The 13,239-nt window shown below is 38.1% G+C and overlaps 1 protein-coding gene across 1 annotated transcript; it reads right to left on the bottom strand.

Annotated features, from left to right (window-relative positions):
* Positions 1–7,724: 7,724 nt before the first annotated feature.
* LOC110874576 (putative F-box protein At3g16210) lies at positions 7,725–9,263 on the bottom strand. Its single transcript, XM_022123141.1, has 2 exons — positions 9,173–9,263; positions 7,725–9,014 (listed from the first exon to the last, which is right to left on the bottom strand). The coding sequence occupies exon 2, from the start codon at positions 8,996–8,998 to the stop codon at positions 7,919–7,921; it is 1,080 nt and encodes a 359-aa protein (XP_021978833.1). The 5' UTR covers positions 8,999–9,014; positions 9,173–9,263; the 3' UTR covers positions 7,725–7,918.
* Between the last annotated feature and the right edge of the window lie 3,976 nt (positions 9,264–13,239).

Raw genomic sequence — 13,239 nt, forward strand, 5'->3', positions numbered from 1 at the left:
CTACGTGCAGGAAATTGAAATTGTTCAACAAACAAGAAAATTAAATTGTTCACGACATCAACCATTGAACCTAAAAAAGTGGGCTCCGGCCTAGGCATCAATATCCATCATCGCCCACTCAGCTGCCCTCACACAGCGGCATCCTCTCCTGCTTTCCCCGGCTTCTCAGCACCAGCATCCTCACCAGCATCCTGTCCAGCATCCTCACCAGCATCCGCTCTGGCATCCTTCTTGTCTCCAGCCTGATCTGCCACCTCCGCTGACTTGGAAGATTCACCGGCTTCAGATGGGAGTGGCACGGCTTTGCCTCCAAGCTCCTTCAACTTGGCCACCCAGGATTCAATTGGCCAGGATGGACAAACAAGACCTGTCTCCTTGGCCTCGTAGGCCATCTTGATGCGTGCTTGTAACAGGGAGACAATAGCAGAAGTCTTGATTCCTTCCCGGAAATTGATCATGGCCTGATCATGATCCATTTGCATGGTGGCCAATTTGAGCTCAGCATCCTGAGTGACCTTTTTCAGCTTATCCTCATAGTGCCGACTCTTCGCTTCAGCAATGGCACCTTGGTCGGCAACAATAGTTTCAAGCTGCTTGATCCTGGCTTCATGGAGTGCGACGGTACCACGTGCATCATTGTACAAGTGGAGCAAATGCTGGAGGCCCTGTGCACCAATAACAGGTACGAGTTAGAATATATATATATATATATATATATATATATATATATATATATATATATATATATATATATATATATATATATATATATAATGACCAAGATATCCTATCAGGATATCCTGTTAGGATATCCAGGCAGGATATATATGCAGAGTATGCGTCAGGATATTACCTTGTTAAGGAAGGATGTCATTGGCTCTAAGGAATCGGTAAAGCTGAGATCGTCATAGGAGAACCCTCCTGAGCTTGGAGCACTGACCTCAAGGCCCTTCCTCTTTTTCGCTGTGGAAGCACGAGTCCTTGGGTTGGCCTTGGGAGCTGGGAGTGGCTTGGAGCTGGTGGCAGCAGGAGCCTCCTTCTTGACTATGGTTGGAGTTGGATAGCTGTCGAGTTCGTCGAGGTCTAGATAGACTGGAACTTTGCTGGAATCTGCACACAGGGAGTAAAATTCTAAACCTCTCCTAATAATATCAAATAAAAACATGTATGTACAGGATATTTTGCAGGATCCTTACCAGACATGTTTGCGCTTGAAAGAGGGCTTGGAGTTAGTGGAGATGGGTTGAAACTTCTCTCTGCCTCTGGAAGGAGTCTAATGGCGTCTATTCTTTTTTGAGAATCAGCGAGGGGAGGTGCAACTTTCCTGAAATCAGCTGCATACACAACAGAGAAAGTTGGTCAGTTCAGGATATAAAGCAGGATAAGAGGCAGGATTATCTTTAAACCCTAAATCCTACCCTTCTTCAACCATCTCATCGGATAATCCGTTCCCCCAGGGATTGAATCCCTTTTTACAAAGAAATATTTGGATTGCCAACCATCCTCGTTCCTGATGGCACGAAGTATCAATGGGTCACCAGAAGTAGAGTAAAACAAGAATCGACAAGAGCCATGGCATCTAAGTCGGTATGCTAGGGGGAGGTCATGGACAGAAAGATCAGGAATGTGGTTTCTCTTGATTTGGTCAAGAACGGATAAAACACGCCAGAGCATTGGCATGGTTTGGCTGAAAGAGATTTTGGTGATATTAAAGAACTCGGTGATGAAATCTGGAAAGGGGAATTGTAGCCCTAGGGTAAAAGGGAAAGCACTAAAGCATATCCACTCGCTGGAGACCATGTCCGACCGGATTTCCCGGTTAAACGGTCTAAACACGGTCCCTTCCGGGAAGATGCCGGAGGATTTCAAGGCTGACAGATGGGCACTATCGAAGGTACATGCTTCCTTCTCCGGCTCTTGGAGAAGGTTCTGTTGGATGAATGTGGGAGCCGAGTCGCCTGACCTGGACCTCGTTTGCCTAGGCATTTGGTCGCCTGAATTCTTGCCGGAGTAAGATAAAAGATGAATACGAAGATGAGGGAGAGAATATTACCTTTTTCCTTGTCGATTGTGGTTAAAAGAGAGATAAGGACGAGAAGATATAGGGCATGATGAGTAAATATAGGCCGGGTGGTTGAAAGCTGTCACATCAATGGTCTTATCTTTTAATTACCTCGGCCACCGTGAAAAATGTAACCGTTAGTGCAGGATGTCAAACGGGAACATTTTTGGGGACAATTGTTATGGGTGAAATTCTGAGCCCATATCCTGGAAAATATCTTGATATATATCTTGTTTATATTGTATTTGTTTACATCCGGGATGCTGACTCAGGATATTGGTAACATCCTGAATGGTATCCTCAGGATCACTAACGGATTGAGTGCAGGTACGTGGGTTAGAAGCTAGCAACGTTCATGAAGACCTTTTCTACTGAAGACTCGGTCCAAGTCGTTCACAAGAAGCCGTTGAAGCCGCATTACTCGGTCTACAACGTTCACATTGGAATATTCGGAGCATCCCATGTTTATAGGAATTCTAGTTTGTAATTCGTTACTATAAATAGTGGGTATATCAGATCAACTAGGACATCACAATCACACTCTCTACACTCTCAACACTTGCTCTCTCGCAACTTTCACAAATTCATTGTAACACTTAGCGATCTGATCTATATCCTGCACTGTATCCTGAAGTTTAAAGCAATAAGAAGAACTAGGCAGCTGCGATTGTCAGCTCCCGAGGGTTTTTGCCGGCGATCTAGATTGATCAAGGGCTTTCCTCGTACATCTCGTGTCAGTTACTTTACCTTTTTGCTCATTGTTTGATCGTAGATACAGCTCAATATCCTGAGCCGTATCCTGAACACTGTTTTCCCAAAGAACATAACCAGCATATTTTCAACACACTTTTTAGCACACTACCTCACTTAACTAATTTGATCACTTAATTGCTTCGGTAATTTTTGACCAAAACAGGGAGGATGTAACAACTCTCACTAAAATAATTACTTATTATGTTAATTGTCCAATAATGAAATCCTAATTGAGAAACCCAAGTAATCCTGTATAAACCCTAAAATTTTCAGAACAATCAGAATCAGGATCAGGGCCCCTAAAACTCAAGGGGGGTAAACCCTAGCTTACGATTATCCATATAACTCGCTGTAGAAAACGAATTTATCAATTTCATCAACTCAGCTAAGCTAGTTAGGGACGTGGCTACCCTATGGAGTAGGGTGACCCCTCGCGTCATGCGACGCCCCCACATAGACCCCTCGCGTCACGCAAGGGGGGTCAAATTTTCAGTATAAATAGAAGGCTTTGGGACTTGATTTCTGGAGTTGGAACGACGTAAAAATTCGATTCATGCACTGAGTTATAGTCCGAATACTTCACAACACACACAAATCACGAAACGCTGCCGCGATAACAGGGTAATAACTCGATCGTTATTACGAATCAACGTCCGATCGATTGAAACTATCCAACGAATGTTTAAGTGCTGCTCAAATTGGGTTTATACTTTGTCATTCGTCGTTAATTCGATGGATGTTTAAGTATCGCACTTTGTCATTTGTTGTGAGGGTTTAATCTCGTGAATTGTCGTAAATGTTGAATTAGTTACTAACCCAGTTTGTGTGCATTGTTATTTAAATTAGGTTACAAGGCTAATCAGTAGGCTTAAGCTTTGCCCGTTAACTCTGCATAGTGAGTCATTCTCTTTTTATCAAATTACTTTCAAAACCCTATTTGCTTTCCAGTTATAATTACAGGGATTAAGTCTTTGCAAATCTTAAAGTTACTGGTAGTAAGTGGGGTATTGTGCACATTACTGCTGTTTTTATCATTTTAGGTGGGCGCCTAAATCATGATACACGTCACTTTTAGGTGAACGGACCTAAATAGTGATACACGTCACTTTTGGGTGACAGGACCCAATAGTGATATGACCACAGTCATAGATCCGGTCGAATGACAACTGGACCAGATAATTATAAGATAGGGACAATTGTAATCGCTCTTAATACTGTAAATTATAACAAATGCGTCGTTTTAAGTAAAATGAATGATTCACTCAGTATTTCCCACTGACAAAACCTTTTTCAAACATGTTTCAGGTGATCTGTTGTGATCCAGGAAAAGTGCCGTGAAGCACTACAAGCTTAAGGAAGTGGCTCAATATGAATAAATAAAGAAACATGTTTTGTAAAATAAAGATTTCCCAGTGAAATCACCTTATTGTAAATTACAGGGTTTTATCCCTAAATTATGTAATAAAGTAAACGGGCATTTCAAGTTTTAAAAGATCCTGTATTAAAGACTTCCGCTGTCGCCTAAATTAAATACCACGGGGTTCCTGTCTTGCGGCTCTGGACCGGGTCAAACCGGGGCTAGGGCCGTGACACCGCCTCACCACAACCATCACCACCACCCGCTTAACCATCACCAACATCACAATCACCTGCACCCGACCACCACCACCATCACGATCACCTGCGTTGGTGACTGAAACTAACCCCAAATCCTCAAGCACCCTAGATTTCAAATCCGCCAAGTTGATTGTTGAATCTCCTCTGTCATGGCAAATTTACATAGGGGTTTTGTTTGGAATCGAAAAACGAGTTGAATGGTGGAAATAATTACCGTTAATGGTGTCAGATCGGACGCGCGACGGGTGGTGCAGGGGTTGTAGATCGAACTGAATCAACAATCGTCGGAGTTGTAGATCGACAATCAATAATCGTCGGAGTTGCAGGTTCTCGATCATCGGAGTTGCAGGTTCTCGATCGTCGGAGTTGCAGGTTCTCGATCGAACTGAATCAAAATTAAAATCTCCATTGTGGATTTTTGAAGGTGTTCAGATCACCGGAAAACGGCTCGTCGGCTGTGTTGTTGATTAGATTGGGTAGTGTTACTGTTATCAAAATTGTGTTATTGGTTTAATTTATGGTTTATCTGAAGTTGTTTGTAATCTGTCAATGAATAGACAGACAGACAGGGACAGGGACAGGGACAGGGAAGTGTATGTGTGTGGGCGATGGGGTGTCTGATAGTAGTGGAGGTGGCGGTGGTGACTGGTTGGGGGCGGCAGTAGCTGGTAGGAGCAGGGAGAGAGATAGAGAGATACTTAGAGAGGGGTAAGGTATATATATATATATTTTTTAAATAGGGAATATTTAATAAAACCTTTAAATAAAATAAAAAGGAAAAAACCAAGTTGCCCCTAACTTAACAGAGGTTCATGGATGGAGTTAAGTCAGTTGGACCAAAATGGCAACGATGAAACCTTTTTGGATCCAGATGTTAAAAATGAAACCTTTGGACTAAACTGGCAAAATGGGCCAAACCACAGGAACTAAAATGGCAATTAACTCTTTATCTTATTTATAGACTTTAAATGAAGGGTATCGTCATTTTATGCCATAATATATTTTAATTAAATAAGGTAAACAACAAGGGGGGGGGGGAGAAGTTAACATAAAATTATACCTTAGTTTGTCAATTGGATGAAAATGATAACAAAAATGAAACCTCAGGGACCGGAATACAAAAAGTTACATTCTTTGACTGAAGTGGCAAAAGTAGCCTAAACTCAGGGATCATTTTGTCATTTTACTCTGAAAGTTATTTTGAATGAAACTAGCAAATATAACCAAACCTTAGGATCGATTTTGGCATTTTACTTTTAAAAATAAAATACGAATAGGTAAATTAAGAAAAGCGGAAAAAAAGTATTTCTTCACGGAATTGTGTCACACATCGCAACCAATCACATGCTTATTATGTATAGAAGATTTTTCATCAACTAGCCTTTTGGTAATATCCCCCCTCCCCTTCCGTTAGAGGTTGAGGGTTCGAGTCTTGTAATAGACACCAATGTAGATTTAATAGTAGGATTATAGAGAGTGTTTGTTTACCATTAGAAAAATATAAGTTTTTTTGTTGAATATGTTTTTAACCTAACCAGTATTTAATTTTCATATATCTACTTTATTTAATGTAAATACTTAATTGTTTTATTCAAATGCCAATTAAGTCCTTTAACACCATTACTTGATTTAAATACCACTAATTGATTTAAACATCACATATGATATGTTTCTAACATCTTCCTTTCACTTATGATTGGTTAGAATTAAGAGGCTTACAGCATAACAAACTAAAAATTCTCAAAGTAAAATATAAAGATTTGGAGATTTTAACCAATTTACTCGGTGGTTTAAGTTACTTCTAAACCAAATGAACAACAATTGTCATAATTTAACCACATTTCATCGTGAACTCAAAACCAACACAATAACTTGAAGTTAGGATAAGAAATTGCTTACCAAAACTCTCCCTCTTGAAAATGAATGTTTAACCTTCTAAATCTTGATTTGCAACTCCAATTTGCATCGATTGATCTTTAAATCGTTTGTTTTCATCTCTTCAAAACATTTATTTTTTTTTTTATCTCCACACGCATTTGGTTTTTGTAACTTGCAATATGATACATGGCTCCTCCTCCAAATCACCAAGTTTTTACAGCTTAATGACAACCAACGGTTACTTTGTTTTTAGATTTCATTTTCTATTTGTATTTAACTAGTAGGATTACCCGCACGTTGTAGCGGGGGTTTAAAATTTGTAAGATTCAGGTTCGACGACTTATACACTAGTAATTACTTCATGAAACAAAGTTATGTAAAACACTAATAAAAATAAGCACGTCATAATTATTTAAAAACTTGACAGATCCCTTTTACAAAAGGAGCTACCTAAAAATCTGATTGATGGTATTTCAGTATTTCTAAACGCATGGGACTCAAGTCCACCTATAAGTAGTGATCACCCATGATGGAACCTTGACTTAACGCTTAGTATTTCACCCCAAAGATTTTGTTATGATCATAATACTCGAAAACTCATCAAGTTTAAACTCTAAAATTGAAAATTTGTTTAAAAATACTAAAAATGTTAGTCCCACATGTAGGTGTGTCACGGTGATAAAGAGGAAGAAGCACTGAATTCCAAAGGATCAGTCATATGCTAACAGAACATATATCCAATGGTGATATCAAGCTTTCGACATATTCAGTAGATTGCAGACTCTCAACTAGGTCAAAACCCGTGAAGGCAATCACCTCCTTGTATAACACGTCGTAGATGACAAGTTGTTTCGAAGACTTTGACATAAGAAGCGTCCCGTCATCCAAAATACACAACTTCCCAAAATTAGTTGCCTACGAAATTAGTGATGTGAATGTGGATGCCAAATAACATATTGACCAAAACCCATCTTCATCCATCACCCCTAACTCGTATCCTTTCTCATTCATTTTAGAGCAAAACATGCAAAGTAGCCCATCATATGTACCCAAACGATTCAACCACCGTGTTGATATCAAGAGCCAGTATCAATGGAGTGTAACATGTCCTGTCCCTTACAACCCGGTACAAAAATCCATTTACAGATGTACCTGAATGCCTTCCATAAATGGAGTACCCTCAACATTTGAAGGTTTGCTCCATGGCCAAGTTTTAATAAAAATAAACGTCATAGTTATTTAAAAACTTGGCAGATCCTTTTACAAAAGGACTACCTAAAAAATTGATTGAAAGTACTTCCTAAATTTCTAAAGGGATGTGACTCAAGCACACCCATAAGTAGTCAACCATGATAGAATTATAAACTTAACGCTTGGTATTTCACCCCATAACTTTAAGTTAAAGATAAAACCATAATCATAATACGCATAAATGCATTAAGTTTAAATTCTAAAATTTAAAACTAGTTTAAAAATAATAAAAAAGTTAGTCCCACGTGTAGGTGTCACAGTGATAAAAGAGGAAGAAGCAATGAATTCAAAAGGATTGGTCATACTCATATGGTAACAGAACATATATCAATAGATGCAACCGGCCTCTCAACTAGATCAAAACCCGTTAAGCCAATCACCTCCTTGTACGTATGAATCTTCAAACACGTCGTAGATGACAGGTTGTTTTGAAGACCTCGACATAAGAAGTTTCCCGTCATCCAAAATACACAACATCCCAAAATTATTAGAGTACGAAATTAGCGTTGTGGGCCTGGGTGCGAACAAACATATTGTGGACCAAAACCCATGTTCATTCATCACCCTTAACTCGTATCCTTCCACATTCATTTTAGAGCAAAACATGCAAAGTCGCCCATTGTATCTACCCAAACGATTCAACCAACGTCCATCTGGGACTTTTATATCCGAAAATACCATCGTGTTAATATCAAGAGCCAGTATCAATGGAATGTAACATGTCCTGTCCTTTACAACCCAGTACAAAAATCCATTTACAAATGTACCTGAATACCTTCCATAAGTCGAGTAGCCCTTAACCTTTGAACGTCTGCTCCATGACCAATTTTTAAGACCGAAAACCTCACTAGATTCTAAACCGACCTTTGAAGGTCTGCTCCATGACCAATTTTTAAGACTGAAAACCTCACTAAATTCTAAACGGCACGAAACCTCCTTTAATCTAACAATCTTTATATCATCTGCGGTTGTACTGTAACCAAATCCATACACATAGTTACAATATCGGCCATCAAAGGTTCCTGAATGAGGAAGTGTCTTGAACTCTCCAGATAATGGATTGTATAACATCATATCATGATCATAATGATTGTACCACGCATTGCTCGTCTTATGATTTTCTAGGACTAAAAGGACTATCCCGTTGAACGACCCAACAACAGTGATCTTTGTATATTTCTTTGAGTTAATTAGAGGAGAGAAAAGCTTGATAGTCGATGGAGCCATGTCGTCGTTGACTGTCACATTGTCGTCTATAACATGAAAAGGTAGGCTAGGGAGAAAGTTCATCCGTCGTGCTCTCGACTCCATAAAGGAAGGATCTGAAATCAGACGATTCCATTGCTTTGATAAACATTTAAATCTTATTACCGATTTTGTAGGCATTCGAAGTAATATGTGGTAGAGAATATGCTCAGGTAGATATTCTTCCGCCATTGATGATGAGTGACAACTGAAACCAGAATTCAAATTATCAGTTTGTGAGCATGCAGCATATATCTGGAGATATTAATTTTATAACAGAGATGTGTTTGTTTTGAATATCATAAACCCTAATCGGATGAAAGTATATAATAATGAAAGAAAAGTAATAATAATAATAAGCATTACCGCAATAACGAATTGTTGCAGCCCCTTCTTCACCAAGTTCCTTTTGCGTTGTGATGTTTTTTTCTCGGCTTATAATTTATAAAGCTAAAAAATGGGCCAGATTTCATCACAGTTCTCGGCCCACAAACCCAGTTTCAATATGATTAATTAACTAATTATTAAGTTAAATGCAATTTACGGCCATATAGTTTGACTAAAATTCTAAATTTGATCCCTACAATTCATTAATAATGAAAAACGTCTTTTGTGATTATTAAATATTTGAATGCTTTGGTCCTACCTAGCCTTATTAGATGACATGCAAGTATAGTGAGTACTTACCTCCAATCATTCAAACATCATTCACAAACCTAGAGTGTAAACTTTATTTATGTACGAAAGTTGAATTGCTAACTTGAATTTTATGATTTTATTTAGGGAAAATTACTAAAATGGCCGATGACCAAAATGACTTTTCAAAATAGTCCGCTCATGCATCCTTGGAACGGGGCATCACGGATTCCGATATTTTTGCGTCTGCAGAGTCCAATCTTGTGTCTTTCATTTTGTAGTTGACACGTGGTGCAATTATTCTTATGCGGCAGAAGGACGCTTCAGCGTCGTAATGCGGACGCCTCCACATCAGCTTGCGGTAGGCTTTACCCCAAGCGCATGGCTCAGACCTTTTCGACGCGTCTTCCTAACGCTTCACAAGCGTCTTCGACGCAAAAGCCAACCAATGACGTGGATGTACATTTTTCCGTTGTTATGAAACAACTGAGATTGATGCAATTATAAACACACACACTCAGAGTCAATCCATTTTGGTCCCTGGGGTTTTGTCATTTTTGCCACTTTAGTCCAAAACTCAAAACTTTTTAATCTGGGTCCATATGGTTTCACTTTTATTGTCATTTTGGTCAAAAAAAAAAAAATCACCTGGTATTTGTCTAATAAAATTATGTTATTTTGTCTTTTTCCTCAAGGGCAAAATGGTCAATATAATTTTATTATAACATTTTTAAAACTCAATGGGTGAAAATGACATTTTAGGAATTTTTAAAAAGTGTATGGGGGTGTAAATGTCAATTTCAATGGTTTAGATATTGTTTTTGTCATGGTATAAACTTTAAAGGTTGTTTTGTTCTTTTGTCAGGGATTGTTTTCGACAAGCTGAAAACTTAAGGGCTGTCTTGTATTATAGTCCACCGACCTTTTGTTTTAAGGTTATATAAATATTTTAATATAATTATAATAATTAAATGTCAACGTGAGACTAGCCTATTTGGTAGAGATATATGTTTTCAGAGAGGAGGTCTTAGTTTCAATTCTATTTTAGAATAATTAGTACAATAGAGTAGGAGTAAGCGTTATTATTGAAAGTATGTGAAATAACTTTCTTTCTTTATTAGTTTACATGGACGTCCAAACACTCATGTTTCTACTTGCTAGATGATTATTTAGAATTTACAAAGAACATTGTTTGCTCAACCAAAAGTGTATTTTTGGTTTGGGTTACCTGATCACAAAGCTATAGTTGAGACCACTCTCATTGGTAATCTAATATAAGTTGGGTTGTCACTTGACAAATATATATTGGTTTCATTTTAATAAATAAAACTAAATAGAAAAAAGAAGATGGCGACCTGGTTACTTGAATGACCGAAGTCACGACCCAACCATCCCAAATTTTGCTGACTTTTTCTTGCCACTTGTCCTACTTTGATTGGTACACCAAATTAATGTTCTTTTTCAATTTTTATTTTAACAACTTATTCTCCAATCAAATAAATTATTCAAATAACTTTTCTGATTTAAACTTAAAAATAAAACTAAATATATTGTATTTCTTAGTTTTTTTGTGAGCATGCCGGTATAAATTTTATTAAAAACATAGTTCGTTCAAATAAAAATTATTTAGTATATAATACAATACAATTTGTTCTTATTCTTAAATTAGATAAGTTTTACTTTTTTGAAATAAAAATGAACATTTTTATATTATTAGATTTTAATACAATACATTATACTCATATCTATATTTTTTTAACTAAAACTTAGGTTGAGTTAGGTTGTAAATGTGTGTCAAAAATTGAGTAAGGTTGGGTTGTGTAGGTGGAAGAGAGAGATATTGCTTTTTAATGAAATGTTGGGTTGGGTTGGGTTGGGTTGGGTTGGGTCATTGATGGGGATAGTTTGAGTTTTTTCTTTCCAGACTTGTTAGGGTGGAGAGTATGGTTAGTCACTCTAGGGTGATTGAGTGAAATTCTATCCAATAATATTATGCCATGTCAACTCCCCATTCCACTCCCAATTTTGCACTCAATCAGAGGGTATGGTTAATCACTCTAGGGTGTTTGAGTAGGTTAAAAAATAAAAAAATTTGATTGGTTAATTCTCTCCTCTCTCCTCTCTCTCTCCTCATCACTCCATCACTCACATTCGGTGACTACACACTGATTATCATTCCCTCTCTCCAACTCACCGCTCATCTTCATCAACCGGGTATAGTCACCGATCGGTGACTCACACTCACCGATCCACTCACCGCAAATTATACCTTCCACCCTTAAAGAGTCTGAAAAACAACTTTAATTTTATTATTATTTTTTTATAGTATTAACTAAAAAAATGCATTTGATTTTTAATATGTTTGAGATAAAGTAACATTCACAATTTCTTAATATATATTATTAAAAAAATAGTAAGATGATTGAAAAATAAATCATTAGTAATTCAAATGTACCCTTTCCGCTAAGACTAGAGGTGGCAAAATGGGTGGGTTGGGTAGGTTTGGGTTATGGGTTAGGATGGGGATGGGTTAGGATGGGTTTGAGTTAGGATGGGTTTTTTAAGAAAAAGGTCAAGATGGGCTTAGGTCACAATGGGTTTTGGTCATGATAGGCTAAAATTAAAAAAAATCAGAAAAATTTTAAAAATTCAAAAAAAATTTTAAAAAAATCAGAAAAAATCAAAAATTAAAAAAAAAATCAGAAAAATTTAAAAAATAAAGAAAAATTAAAAAAATTCAAAAAAAAAATTCAAAAAAACCCAATCGGACGTGAATACGCCCAATCGGTCTGGCGTTCTTCGATTTGTTCAGCGCCTGATTCTCTCACATATATTGAAGATTATAAATTACTGATTTAAATTACTGATTCTCCCAAGTAGATTCAAGATTTCTAAACACTCACAATTCAAAGAGATTTTAGAAAATGATTTAAAAAGACAAATCAAAGTTATGGGAATTGAAAAGAATGAAAATTGGGTTCACCATTAATGAAAACGGAGACCTGTGAATAATAATATTAAGAATATAGGAAGGTATTGTTCAACGGCTGATTCTCTCACACACATCGAAGGTTCCAGATCAGGTCTAGAATCACAAGCGGACGTGAATACACCCAACCGGTCTGGCGTTCTTCAATTTGTTCAACGGCTGATTCTCTCACACACATCGAAGGTTCACGGAGCATCCGGCGGCTGCTGGCGCGGCGGAGGAACATGGCGGCGCCACGGAGGGAGGGAGTGGATCTGACGAAGTGGCGAGTGCGGGAGACGCCATCGGTGGTGGTGAGGAGCAGCGATGTGGTGGTGGAGTCGTCGGTGGAAGATGATGGCGATTGAGATGACATGATTGGCGATTGGATCGAGTGGGGCTAAACCCTAGTTCGTAGTTAGAAGAAGAAGAAGGTTATCGATGAGGACATGGTTGTTGATTGTTTGACAGTTATGTGTTTTAGGGTTAGATAGTAAAAGCCCATCCTGACCCATGAAAAGATTTAGATGGGTATTTTAAAACCCATCCTAACCCATCTTAACTAAATCCCCAGCCCATTCAGACTTATTTTCTTTTTTAAAAAGGCCTAAAGTAACCCAAAATATCATGGTTGGGTTTTTGTTGCCACCCCTAGCTAAGACCAATGGGTGTGGGCTCCGTGAAAGGCCCGTCCCACCCCTTTAGCCACGTCCCACACTGCCCCCTTGGGGCCCGGCATGGCATTTCCGTCGAATATGTAACGGAGGAGACGATCCATGTGATTGGCTGTCTTTTTCATTGGTGGGCCCCCCTATCTTTATCTCCTTAA

Source organism: Helianthus annuus, chromosome 9, assembly GCF_002127325.2.
Source record: "Helianthus annuus cultivar XRQ/B chromosome 9, HanXRQr2.0-SUNRISE, whole genome shotgun sequence".
NCBI classification, from domain to species: Eukaryota; Viridiplantae; Streptophyta; class Magnoliopsida; order Asterales; family Asteraceae; genus Helianthus; species Helianthus annuus.